This window comes from Aythya fuligula, chromosome Z (genome assembly GCF_009819795.1).
Source record: "Aythya fuligula isolate bAytFul2 chromosome Z, bAytFul2.pri, whole genome shotgun sequence".
NCBI classification, from domain to species: Eukaryota; Metazoa; Chordata; class Aves; order Anseriformes; family Anatidae; genus Aythya; species Aythya fuligula.
The window spans coordinates 77,335,854-77,349,262 of record NC_045593.1 but is presented as its reverse complement, the minus strand read 5'-3'; the positions used below and the strand labels follow the sequence as shown (position 1 = coordinate 77,349,262).

Below are 13,409 nucleotides of genomic sequence, written 5' to 3'. Positions count from 1 at the left end.
ATATTATTTTATTTGACAGGCAATCCAACCAACTACAGGAGAAGTCGTTTTTGACAGTTTTCGGGATTGTGCATCTCGCTTAGAATTAGAGAGTCGGCTTTTGCGCCTGCAGCCAGTTGAACTAATACTTCCATCCAGCTTGTCAGATCAATCTGAAAAGCTCATCAACAGTATAACCTCCATGAGGTATGTTCTATGGGGATTTTTTTTTTCTTTTGTTTTTAATTAAATCTAAGCTACTGATGGGGTTTATATCCAGAGGTAAGCATTGATGTATAGTTCCCTAAAAGCCATTTTCAGAATGTCTGTAGTTTGCTGCTGGGTCAAAAATCCCCTGGATCCTGCTGAGTTCTGAACACTCATTCTTTACTTGTATTTAGACTGAAATTCAGGGCTTCTGTCTCAGGCCTGTGAAAGATTAGAGGGTCTGAACTTTTTTTGTTTTCATTTAGATCATCTTGATCCCACACTCCCAGTCGTGTTTTTGTTGTTTTTTTTTTTTTTTTTTGGCTTTATTTTATCGTTGATGCACCCACCTTTGGGATTTGAAAGTGGTGCTCTGTGTCTGCTGTTGTTTGTCATAGTATTAGTATCTCTAGATGGCATGAAATTTATTTTCTATTAATGTAAATACATATTAAAAAAACTTTGTAACTGGTATTTTATTTTGCTTGTGCTATTACATTATCTTGAAATTGAATACAGGCTTGGAAGTACTGTAAATGATCATCCATTTATATTTTGTGTTCTCTTTGTGTAAAGTGTAAAATGGTTAAATGTTTTCAATTTTTGTTTTACTGTGGTATAAAGCCAAAATAGGACATAATTTGTAGGATGACAGATGAAGGGAATAAAACATTCAAAATCTTGCAGATGCAATTTTTGTGGGAAAACAGCTTTGTATTTTTTTAAACCACACAGCTCCTGATTGGAGAGAACCAGAGTAGAGTTTGGCATTTCTATTTGGAGTGAAATAATCAGAGGAAGTATGTTTCCTTTTACCTGTTAATACAACAGGAGCTAAAGAAAGTCAAAGAAAAGTGAATGTGTTGCATAGACACAGTTGTGTGTTAGGGGGAAGATACAAATGTCAGCACTTCCCGTATTGTAAAGACAGACAAATGCATCACCATCACACGGGCGATAACCACCTGACAGATTGTCAGCTTTCTACCGTGACTCCCTCACTTAAACTCTGCCTGTGTCACCATCTCGTAGCTTTCTCTAATGCCCCAGACAGCTGATCAGCTTAATCAGGCTGCTCCACAGGCATTCCTTTCCCACCTGTCAGCGTAATCCTTCTTTGTCTCTTTTTACAAGAAAAAAAATAAAAATCTGACATGAAGTAGTGGGTAGGCAATCTGCTTTCATGGCCCATTGTAGGAGTTTGCACAGATGTTGCTGTACTCAGCTCTGAAGCTATCAAGGGCATGAGTGTACCAGAGGCCAGAGTGGGAAGAGGGACTGAAAGCTTGCAAGTTGGTGTTAGGGATCTTAAGAAAATGTGGCCTGCAAAAGTGTTGTATTCAGCATTGTTCAGTGGCATAGCGATGCTTATCTTTTGTAGTGAAGTGTGCTCTTGTCTTCTCTTCCCTCAGCTCCTGTGTGGACTGCAAAGCCATAAGGAGTTGAAAAGGTCGATGCCTGACTGTAGGTGTACTGGGCAAGCAACATCAGTGTGTTTTCTTGTAGTGCAGTGGTTTGTTAAGACTTGGGCAGATAAAGGAAGTATTTTTCCTGTCAGATTAGGAAGGAGGAAACTTTCCAGTTGCCAACAAATGTTGCAACGTTTTTGCCCTGGTAATCCTTTGATGACATTCCTTTTGTAGATCACTTACAGAGGGGTATGTCCCAAATATTTCTAAATACACCAGGATGAAGAATAAAAACTTCTTTTCATTGCTGTTAGTGTTGTGTACTGAGAATTTAGTGGAATCTGAAAGAAAGCAGAGTTATGTAAAAAGACAGACAAAGCAAGCATGTTTCTCAGAAACAAGTATTTTAGTTGTATGCTAAGGAAGTTCTGATGTAGGTTTGAGACAGCGGTTGTGGTATTTAATTTTTTTGATCATGCACAGCTGAAGGTGTCAGATGGTAACTGTTCGTTTCTATTAAGAACCAAAGATACATCCCAGTACTTGATTTCGTGAGCAGATGTTTATAGGTTTTTTCCCCCCTTATGGTAACTATCCACAAAAACCGACTAGGTGACTCTCTGGTCTAAATGTATTTAATTACATTGGAATGGTAAAAAATAAAACGCATTCCTCCAGTATGCTTTGGTAGTGTCACATCTAAACCAATTGTTTATCGATTTTGTCATGTCAAAGATTTAACCGCTAGAGGGCCCTCAAGTACTTAATTTAAGTGGTTCCAGTATTCTCCTTTCGTCTGCTTTGAACTAGGCTCTGGTTTTTATATAATTGCTGTTATACAGCTATTAGTTTTGTTCTTGCACATACTGAATGGTCTAAAGTATTTGGTTGTAGTTGTGCATTAACTTGTAATTTCATTCTTTGTCTCCATTTTTTTTCTGATAACTTCTTGTAAGAAGCAACTGTTAGCTGGGAGAGGTTTCATTGCGAATTTTTACAAGACCTTTCTGACTAAACCCATTGGAACTGGGATCTTGTATTTCGTGAAGGCATATCATCTCTTAATTTGTTTATAATGTAGTGGAAAACTGGCAAAGTTTAAAAAACAAAACAAAACAATAAAAAAACAACAGGGTATGGAGAGGAGAGAAAATCAGTCCCAGCAGACAGACAGCTTGGAGTGGTGTCAGGAGCAGATAGGAGCAGAGATGAGTCTTTCTGCCTGTATGCAGCTGTCCTGTAAGAGTTGTACCAGGAGTTGTCTGAGTAACTTGGGGGACAGTTTGCTTTTGGATGTTGCGTATTAGATCAACGTGATGTGGGCTAGGTCTCCTGTACAGAGTGTGCTCAAAGATAGCTGGAAAACAAATAAAGAAAAACTCGTCAAGATAAAAGACTGGGCCTTCATGGCAGGAGACGTGGTCAGTTGTAATGCTTAGTTGTACTGACAGAGTTGGAAGTAGCTCCTTGCTTTAAGTGTTGTTTTTTTCCTCCCTCTCTCTTTTTAATAATATAAAAAGACCAAATGTGATGAAGAGTATATAGCAGTGTACTTGTCTGTCTGTCTTTAGTTTTCAAAAATTAAACATACATAACATGCATATTTTTTCTGTAGTGCTGTGCTTCCCTTTTCCTATTCTTCTCTTTTTTGTTGCCACCGCAGCTATGTCCAGACTCATCTAAATCATTCACAGTATTTACTGGTGCTTCTATTTTGGTATTGTGTAAATTTTCACAGCCAAATTTGCATCAAAAGCACACACATTACAGGAAGAAAAGAACAGCTGAGGAGCAGAGTACCGTTGTTCTAAATTTGTTTCTGTTAGAAACAAGAGCCAAATAAGTCACCAAAAGTGTTTTAGTGTCTTAATATGGTTGACAATCACTGAGATTGTACTTCAGCCTAAGGAATGCTTCGTTATGTTAGAAATTATTTCTGTGTATTAATGTAAAATAGGTGAAAAGAATTTTGAGTCAGAAATGAAAGTGTAAATTAAAATACACATTTGAAAGGGGCCGCTTTCTTCACTTTTGAAACTGCACAGAGTACAGCAATAGTAAATGTTTACTAATACTGCAAATGAGTGGAGAAAATATTTTCACATATTTATATGTGGCTGAAAACAGGGTCTCTCAGTGGGAAGAATTAAACAGATTTTATAGTAGGTTAATAAATGAGTGAGGCAGCAGAAAAGCTGTTTTAGGAAGAACAATCTCAGAGCAGCTGTTTGAGCTGTACCCAAGAAAGCAGTTTGCAGAGTAAATGGAAGATACAGCCCCAGTTCTGAAGTGCTCCGTGTCCAAGTTACGCATAAACATTAATGTAATGAACACTAAGTAAAGTTAAATACTTAGATGTTTGTATGATTTGTTCATAGAGTGGAGCTTTAATTCAGCTAGTACAAAGCCACTTAAACTGCATTCTTGGGGGAGAGGTGGCAGAAATCTCAGCGTTAAAATCAATAGGTTTGAATTACCGCTGGTTTGAAAGAAGTTCTTTTTGTAAAGATTCTGCTTAGCCATTTGGATCAAACTTTGGTGTTTGTTTACCAAAATGGTAAGCTTTAAAAAATAGCTTAACTTGTGTTGTAGATTTTTCTTTTTTTTTTTTTACAAGTTACGTCTTTTTCTGTGTAAACTTTCACCCTTGGTAATTTAAAACTCATGGAAACAAATGCTTTTAAATGTGTGGCGTGGTTCATGTTCATTTTCTTCCAGTTTGTTGCTGTTTCAGGTGGTAAATGAAATGGTCCTCTTGCCAATGTCATGGGAAACATTGTCCATAAAAAAATAATCACTAGAAAATACTATTCAAGGACACTGAACTTGAGGTCAGCTTTGGTGGTGAGCCTTCCTTCAAAAGCAATCCTTAAGTTAAAAGTAGGCTATGGAAAGTGGTTCAGAACAAACTGTTCTGGCGGGTACTGTTCTGTTCCTGAACCCTTAGTAACATCTGTTTGCAAGAGTTGGCCTGGCTCAAGGAAAATATTTTAATGCTTTTAGTTTTTCTTCTTTCTAGAAAACAAAGAAAAGATTCTTCCCTGCAAATATATGTGTGTGTTTTTACGGGAGAATGCCATGTTTTGCACTCCATGCTCTTCCTTGTCAAGGATCAATTCTTCCTTAACACTGGCTGCCTTAGAAGTTGGTCTGTACTGGTCTTCATGAAATCACTTCCCTTTCAGTCACTCCTGGTTTTCTCAAATAACCGCCTTTTGTTTCTTTGAAAAATGCTCTGCTTCTGTCCAGCAAATCCTAAGATGCTCCAGAGCTTCTCCTTACGTTTTTTTCCATTTGGCCTTTTTATGCAAGCACGGGTAATGTTCTCTTGTGTCATTCTTTGAGCTCCAAAGCATCATTCCACCCAAGTCTGCACTGTTTCACAGTTTTTTATTTAAACCTGCTCTGTCAGATAGCTGGCCAACAATATAAAATAGGGATGATATGGTAACTAACTTCTTGTCCATGCCCCCAGATTTTTCATGTTACTCTGCTTGCAGACCATCATGTCTTCTTCCTATTAGGTTGGGCCTGTAGTATGGGAGGCAGTTTTGACACAGGCTTTAATCATTTGCTGCTTAATTTATACTGCAGCTGGATTTGCTATTTGTTGCCCTGTAATACATCTAAGACTTTTTATCTCCTGGTTATGACATTCAGGTTTCTGTTTTTACTTCAGTACTGCAGCATTGCCTTCGGCCTGGAGTTTGCTGCCTGGAATTGCCTCCTCAAATCCATTCAGAAGGAAATTATTCTCCCCATTCACTGATACGATCAAATTACCCTGGGACTGAATCCCTCAAACAGCTGGTCTTCCATCATTACATGCAATACACGTTTTCTTTCTTTTTATTGAAGGACCTCTGTAAGTACAGTTTCAAGCCCTTTCTGCTTACACCGTCAGTGAAGTGCTGAATGTCCCCTCTGATTTGGCAGTCTCTTCTGCCTTTAACTGCGTGTCAGGTGGGGTCACAGCATCACAGAATGGCTGAGGATGGAAGCCACCTCTGGAGCTCATCTGCTCCAGCAGGGCCACCCAGAGCAGGGTGCCTCGGACCATGCCCAGGTGGCTTCTGGAGATCTCCAAGGAGATCTGCAGCCTCCCTGGGCAGCCTGTGCCAGTGCTCAGCCACCTGCACAGTAAAGGGTCACCCACAAGGTGGTCTCTCAGGTACCTGCTCCACAGGGGTTTGTTTCATTCTCTACGTTCAGCCCTGGCACAATTTCTTCTTACCAGCACGGTCATTAGCTGTGGCTTGGTAGAGGGTCGTTGGCTGCTGGCTTGCTGTTCCTTCATCCTGCCTGCCTATTGTAGTATGTCAGTGAAATCTTTGAAACAAATGTACGATGCATTTAATTTTGTGGATCTTCATATGTGGCTGGTAATGAATGGCTCACATCAGAGGATGCTTTCATAAAGTTACTGTCGAGGACTTTTTAAAACAGTGAGCAGTTCTGTGCGTGCATTTCTGTATCTGAGCTCAGAAGGTTTGTAGGTGAGCAAGGGAGGAGAAATCTAGTAGAGGCAAAAACAAGACATCAAATGGTTACAGCAAGAATAAACAGTATTGCAGATGAAATTACTGAGCTAAGGAGTGAAAAGGATCTAAAGGGTGGGTCATCCTAGCGGTTACATGGTTTGTATACTTTGTAATATTCCCACAGATTTTTAAGTGAAAGGCAAGCTGTGACAAACATCTTGAAAATGCTTAGTATAAATGGAAGCTACAGGCAGTGGAATTTGCAGCAGGAAAAAAGCAAGTCAAGTATGAAAACAGCATGTGTGCTATTTTCTGTAAATAAAAAAACACAAACGTATTATTGACCAGATGTTTATGGATTAAAGAGGCCTTTTGCACTGCTAATAACCCAATTCATGGCTTGGGCAACTCAGCTGTATAGAGAGCTGTTTGAAGAATATCAGTCATGCCATAGCTTACTTGGTTTGAACAGACACGGAAAAAAAACACCAAACCAAACCAAAACAAAAAAAAAACAAAAAACCAGCATAATCAAATCAGTGTTGGAGTATGTTTTTCAATTTAATCTTGTTAGAGACATGAAACAGATGCTGTTCTCAGCATTGGAGTTCATTATTGTATTCTGTGACATTGCCAGGTAAGGGAAATATGTGGTGTAAATTTCTTGACAGATTTCTTATGTGTGAAGATGACTTCTTCACCCCTGCCTACCTTGCTGCCCTTCACAGTTTGGGACACAACACAGGCACGCATCCTTTGGATAAAATTACTATTCTGGTATGAGTCCAGAGTTGTGTCACTGGGAAAACATAGGAAGGAAGTTTCAAAACACTTTGTCTGAATGCAGTGCAGGTGCTCTCAGAGAGCTTTTCTCAACCTGGGTGACTAATTAGATAAAAAGTGTTAGCTCCATCAGTGGAGTCACAGCAGGCCATTGTGGGCCTTGCCCAGCCCATGTGTTGATGTAAATTCCTCCAGTCAAAAAGGAAGCCGCGCACACTGATGAGCTTCCTTGATAGTTCATACCTGGCTTGAAGGTTCATTATTTCTGTAATTGCAAGCTGCTTGAAAAAAGGGTTGTGTTCAGGAGCTGTATTTGTGGCGTTCTTGCACTGATTAGTCATATACATGATTTAGTGTTTTGTTTTTATTTCTTGGCACTTGAGCTGGCAGTTGTTAAATTAAAAATGATTAGGTTGATCCGGGTGGTTGTGCAACTTCTTACAATCAAAAAACTTAACTTTTAATTAGAAAAAAGTACCATATTGAAAGAAGCAGGAAAATCAAAATACTCATTTTTCATGTTTTGGCACCTACTTGATTCATTATTATAGGAGAGAACAAAAACTTCAGGAGAAGGTGACAAGTGAGTAGTTCTACTTTTTGTTGTCCTATCAGGTTGTTATGATATTTCTTGCTTATTTCTCTCAGTATGTATTTGTATACAGTTGACTTCTCACAGCAGCTTTAGAAGTTTCTCAACCTGGGCAGGATGCTGAAGCTCGTGATTACAAATCCAGATTGGTGCCTGGAGCTCTGCGCCTTGGTCCTCCTGCAGGTGGCACCTCCATTTGCTGGCCCTGTTACTAGGGGGAGGAAAGTGGATGACAGCAACCAATTTATAATAACTAATTTTCCCCAGATATCTGTAAGATAAATAACTGTGGTGTATTAATTGGCTTGGTGGACAATAGTAATAAATTTCCACGTTCAATAATCCTAAATTGAAGGGACAATTTACATTTGAAATTTTGTGAACCTGAGTTGGAGGTCACCGCTCTGATTAAAGTCACCCAAATGGTGTTGTTATTGAAATGTAATTCACGTTAGTAATTTAATTTCCAGTTTTCAGATAGTACAAGTATTGTTTGAAGAAGTGAGCATTTACTGATGGAAGTCTGCTTTGCTGATAAGATAGTAGAGATGTCATACACATCACAGATTTTCTTTGTGGAGCTGGTGGTTGTATCTGACAGGCTTGTGTAAACTGGAGAGTTGCACAATTGTTGCAGTACAGCAACTGTGTGCTGTGCAGAGGTGAGAGGACAGAAGGCACACACCTGTGCACACAGGTGGAAGTTGTTCCACCTGTGTTGAAGTACAGGTAAAAACTACGTGCACAACTGCTGAATGTCTGAGCAATTCAAGTGTACAGACACTGGGAGCACTCAGGTCTTTAGGGTAAGCCAGGCATTTGTTTATGTGTTTTGAGGTGAGTAGAACAAAATTTAAGGGGCTGTTCTTCTTAAAAATACCTGAGTGAATTTTGAATGAATGTAAAATCCTTTTTAAAGGTTGCAGTTATGGTAGTACTCAGGTTCTACTCTAGTCCATGCTCTACGCTACCCTGCACGTTGGCTGTTCCGTGGTGACTTCCAGAGTCAGTGTCCTGTGCTTGAAACGTGAAGGTAACGTGACCATTTTCATCGAGTAGTAAGCTGGCTGGACTTCTGCAGGGGTGAACGTGTATGTACAGTTTGGTTGACTGGGGAGGCGCTAACATACGGCGAAGCAGCATATATGTAAATGATGCCAACTCGTTCTCATAACCAGAATATGAATTACATGTCTTCATTTGTTCCAGATGTCAGTGGAAGTGTTCCAGTAACCTGAAGCTATAGCTCAGACATTCAAATGGAGAAGGATCCTTAAGCTCTTAAAGCTGTCATGCAAATTTTTATTTTAACAGACTGTGTAAGTTTGTTGGTGTATTTGTTTAAGTCCTAGCATTTTCTTAATAACACCTTCTCTTCTGTTATTTACTCTCCTTAGAAGTTGACTTGGGATGTAAATTTTCAGCTGTGAAACATTGGCATCATTGACACCTAGGATGTGTTAATTCCTCAAGTTTTACTTCTCCTTCCCTGCCATCATTGTTAGTGCTAGGGGTTAGAAATTCAGCAGTTTTAGTCAAAACGATATAGTGATATAAGTGAGGGTAGTGTGGGAGGAAAAAAGACTGAAACTCTGTGCATGTTTGGCATACAGATAGCAGTGACAGTAGAGAGCGATTAAATCCCTTTTTATGCATCCATCATCCTCCCCACTTTAAGTTACAGAAGAGAGAAAAGCTATGAAATGTGTTTATTTTTCGTAACAGAATATATTCATTTTCTTAATTTGAAGAAAATGAAGTTGAAATGGGTTCTCAAGTACCATCAGTCTCCTGAACTGAAAAAAGAAGCAAGCCTTTGTCTACCAGGTTATCTTTAATAGTCCAATTTTGTTCTTGACTGGTTTATAGCATTTGTCTCTCTTAACAGATGTTCCTTTGATGTATAGTATAGCTAAGGTACTTTCAGTAAATTAGGGTTATGAACAGTGTACTTTAAAAATGCATGCTTTACCTGGGAATTTGGAATAGTAAAAATGATTGTAAGAAATTCATACTTAAGTTTACTCCTACATTTGCGTGGATATTTTCCTAGTTCTTAATAAAGAATTTGAAATTGTTTTAGTAATTAACTTTGCCAGTAAAAATCTTACTATTACAGTATTTTTTAACGCAGAAAGGTTTTATGTATATATATTTGTTTTGCATTTACATGGAAGGATCGTTTTGCAGAGAAGCAGATGGATCTACTTAAAAACAATTTCTAACAAATATGCCTGAATGCATTGCATTCCTCTTCTTTGTTTATGTTGTGCCTGTCTCTCTTGATTTTTATCAGGTAGGAGACAACTGTCTGCCCCTCTGTTCCTTCATACCATCCCTTTACAACCTATGCTACCTGCCCTTTTGTTTGCTGTCTCTAGGTTGCCTTTTCCCCATCTCCATACAGATTTCATGCACTCCTTGCAATGGGCTGCTTGGCACTGTCATTGTGCTCTACATACCCCATGCAAAGTTGTGTCTGGTACGGACCTTTATGTGGAAGCAGCAGCTCCCCACATAGGGAGGACGTAAGTGAGACCCTTCTACCTTTCTTCGTTCTTCCAAAGCTGGTGAACTGCAGGGTTCTGAGAAGGAAGGGTAACATACCTGGACACCTTCAGTGTTTCTTCTAATTATATTTTTTTTAACTTCAAACCATCTCTCTGCATGCCTTACTCCTCTTGGGCTATGCATTTCACTTTGTACTAAACACCTCTTATCAGGGCTTGAGGAAGGACCAAGAGAACACTGTGAAGAGCAAGATGGTCTTCTCAGGACAGCGTTGCATTTGCTATAAAAGATTTCCTGTTATATCTGAGAGAAAGGGAAGTAGGAAGAGGAAAAGGCTGAAAAATAAGGCCATCTTTTCTGAGGAACACATAATCAGTTGTGCAGCTGTCAAAAATCCTTACTTATGGTATTAATTGACGTGTTAACTGTTCTAATTCTATGAAAAGATTCCACGTGGATTTCTGTCTCTAAGTAGATAAATTATGCTTTACCATAAAATGTTCCGTATGTATTGCAAATACAGAATGCTTGTTATTCCTCACATCTTTGACCAAAAAAAACCAACCAACTAAACAAACAAAACCCTTCATTTGGCTCTGAAACTTAATAAAAGCACTTGTATTTTCAGTTAGTAGATGTAAAAGTATATGCATGTAATGTACCAGTTTTGCTATCTATATATATGTATGAGCTGTACACAGGTTTGTAAAAACTTGCCTGTAAAAAAAAAAAAAAAAAAAAAAAAAGTCTGCATTTCATGACAGACTCATAGATGTAAAAAGAAAAATAGCCCAGCCAATATTCTTTGGCTTACAAAGAGCTTAAAAAATCCATAGCAAAGGAAAACTGTAAACTGATGACTGGACTTCACTTTTGTTTTCCTTGAATCTGGAGGAATATCCATTTTCCTAGGCAAGATTTTAATGTACAATTAATTGATTTAAGTTTAGGGTCTCCATCAGAGCTCATGAAAAGTCCAGTTGTGCGTGCAGCAGCATTTTGACAACAGTGGAGAATACTTGCATTTAAATTGGACCGGTGAAAGCTGTCAGTCAACCTAGAAAATGCTACTCCTCTTTTGACTGAGTATTTTATGACCAGATTGACTTAATGACTGTCTGTTCAGGCCAGCTTTGGAATTTGAAGAATAAGAATCGAATGTAGCATGGGGGGCTCTGCTGTCCTTTCTCTAGCCCACACAAGCCAGGGATGCTGCTTTTTTCTGCTAGATTTTTCACATGGGTTTGCAGAGTGAAGGACTCTGATGGGGTCCTCATCTACCAGGGACTGCAATGGTTGCTGACTTGAAGTATGTAGAGGCGTGGAGATGTGGAAAACATTAGAAACTAAGCTGGAAAGGACTGAAAGTAGAGTATGTAGGTGTAAATGTTTGTTTATGTGGTCTGGTTCTGAAAAATAAATTGTTGCTTAGGGCTCAGGCACAGAATCAGACTGCAAACTCACTTTGGCATAAAAATTTGCATACTAATACCTTTGGGTTGCCTGAGTAAAAAAATGCTTTCCTAATGGACATAATCAAATGCAGTTATGATGAACTTGCATTAATTTATTTTTTGGAGTGCATACTGTGGAATCATGTACCATTTGTTACTCAAAATCAAAACGTGATTTTTTTGAGCCTTGGCAAAATGGAAACTATCAACTATCAACATTTTTTTTTTTTTTAATTTGTAACACTAAGATGTGGATACAGCTGTTGGTTAAGATTCCTGGGTTTATGCCACCTTGGATAATGTAGGATTTTGATTAGACAGATTAAATTCCTCATTTACTTGGTTCTGTGTCTGAGTATGTACATAATGTAGGGTTCTATATCTACATTCGTCATTTTGTACAATCCATCAGAGGGCTACTGGGTTTGAAGTGATGACTTTTGTGGTAATACGGAAGACAGGCAGAAAAGAGCTCTGTAAGTTAGTGCGAGTGTAGGGCCCTTTGAAATACGATGGATCATTTTGAAGTAAGAAGTGCTATAAAAAGCCTAAGTAAGAACTGTGATGAGACAAACACCCTCAGCTCTGACATGAAAAGGTAATTAACTCTTTTTTTCTTTACTACATCCATCCGTTCAATACCTGACCATAGCCTCAGCAAATCCAGTGGGAGCACTTGTGTAGTGGACCACTGGGAAGTGGATGAGAGTGAGTACTCATTATGTTGCTAGTATCATTGCATGTTGCAATTTGCAAAATAATTCTGTGCTGCTGATACTGTAGATTCAAGGGTGACATGTGCCAGAGTTGTTTCCAGTGGTGTCATGCTCCACAGTGAGGGGAAGGACAGAAGAGAAAGCAAAAAGTGTAAAAATGGCTACCCGGTCAAGGTACATACATCCTTTTTAGGAGTCTTCACCATGCAAATAAAGGGTTACTTACTACAGAGGAGTTATACTTGACTCTTGAAACCCTTTCAGCTGGCTCTGAAAGGGTTTAAAGGAAAAGACAAACTAGTAAATAATTATATTTTTGATGCTTTTTTATGTTAAAAAAGTGAATTGAAATTTACGTGGCAGTTTATTCAATGTGTGATACATAATTGGCATATTAGCAAATGTAATTAAAAAGGAGTATGTTATGGGTAAAACTTTGATACAATCCCATGCAACTTCCTTGTCTCTAAATTGGAGAGAGATGGATTTGATGGATGGACTGTTTGGTAGATGAGGAATTGGCTGGATGGACACATTAAAAGAATAGTGGTCAACAGCTCATTGTCCAGGGGGAGACCAGTAATGAGTGGTGTGCCTTAGGGGTATGTCTTGGGGCCAGTAATGTTTAATATTGTCACTGGTGGCAGGGACAGTGGGATTGAGTGCACTATCAGAAAGTTTGACGATGACAGAGATGAGTGGTGCAGTCAACACGCTGGAGGGAAGGGATGCCATCCTGAGGGGTGGGCCTGTGCGAACCTCATGGAGTTCAGCAAGGCCAAGGGCAAGGTCCTGCACCCAGTAAAATCACCACAGCCGGGGCAAGATTCAGATCACTTCCAGCCTAAGCCATTCTGTGATTCTCTATTTGATTTTTAACATTCTTTGGAAGGGAACCTCAGAATGGATTTTATTGATCTTCCTTCAGTATGGTGACTTACGAAGGAAAGAAATGCGCTGCTGAGAGAGGACTTTGCCTGAAACTGAAGTCTGTTTTCCATTTTTTGCAGTCTGTATTCAACTAGTATTTCAGATGCAAATCATGTGAAGAATTGGATGTGTATTAAGAGGGATGTTTTTTCAGTTGTGTCTATATATCACAATTTACTGTGAGTACAATGTAGAGATCTACCTTTTATATCATGCTTGTTGAAGGGAATTCCTGTGTTTTTGTTAGGAACGTTCTTTATAGACAGATTTCAAAGTACTGTGCCAGCAACTTTTGTGTGTTTTAAAATACAGGATCTGAATAAAAGGAAGCCAATGTGTCTCTTCAT

General features: G+C 38.9%; 1 protein-coding gene across 1 annotated transcript in view; it reads left to right on the top strand.

Moving 5' to 3' along the window:
- MSH3 (mutS homolog 3) overlaps positions 1-13,409 on the top strand; it is a 110,884-nt gene that overhangs the window by 10,116 nt on the left and 87,359 nt on the right. The window contains exon 8 of the mRNA XM_032206126.1: positions 20-186. Coding sequence (XP_032062017.1) covers positions 20-186 — 167 coding nt within the window. The remainder of the gene's footprint in view (positions 1-19; positions 187-13,409) is intronic.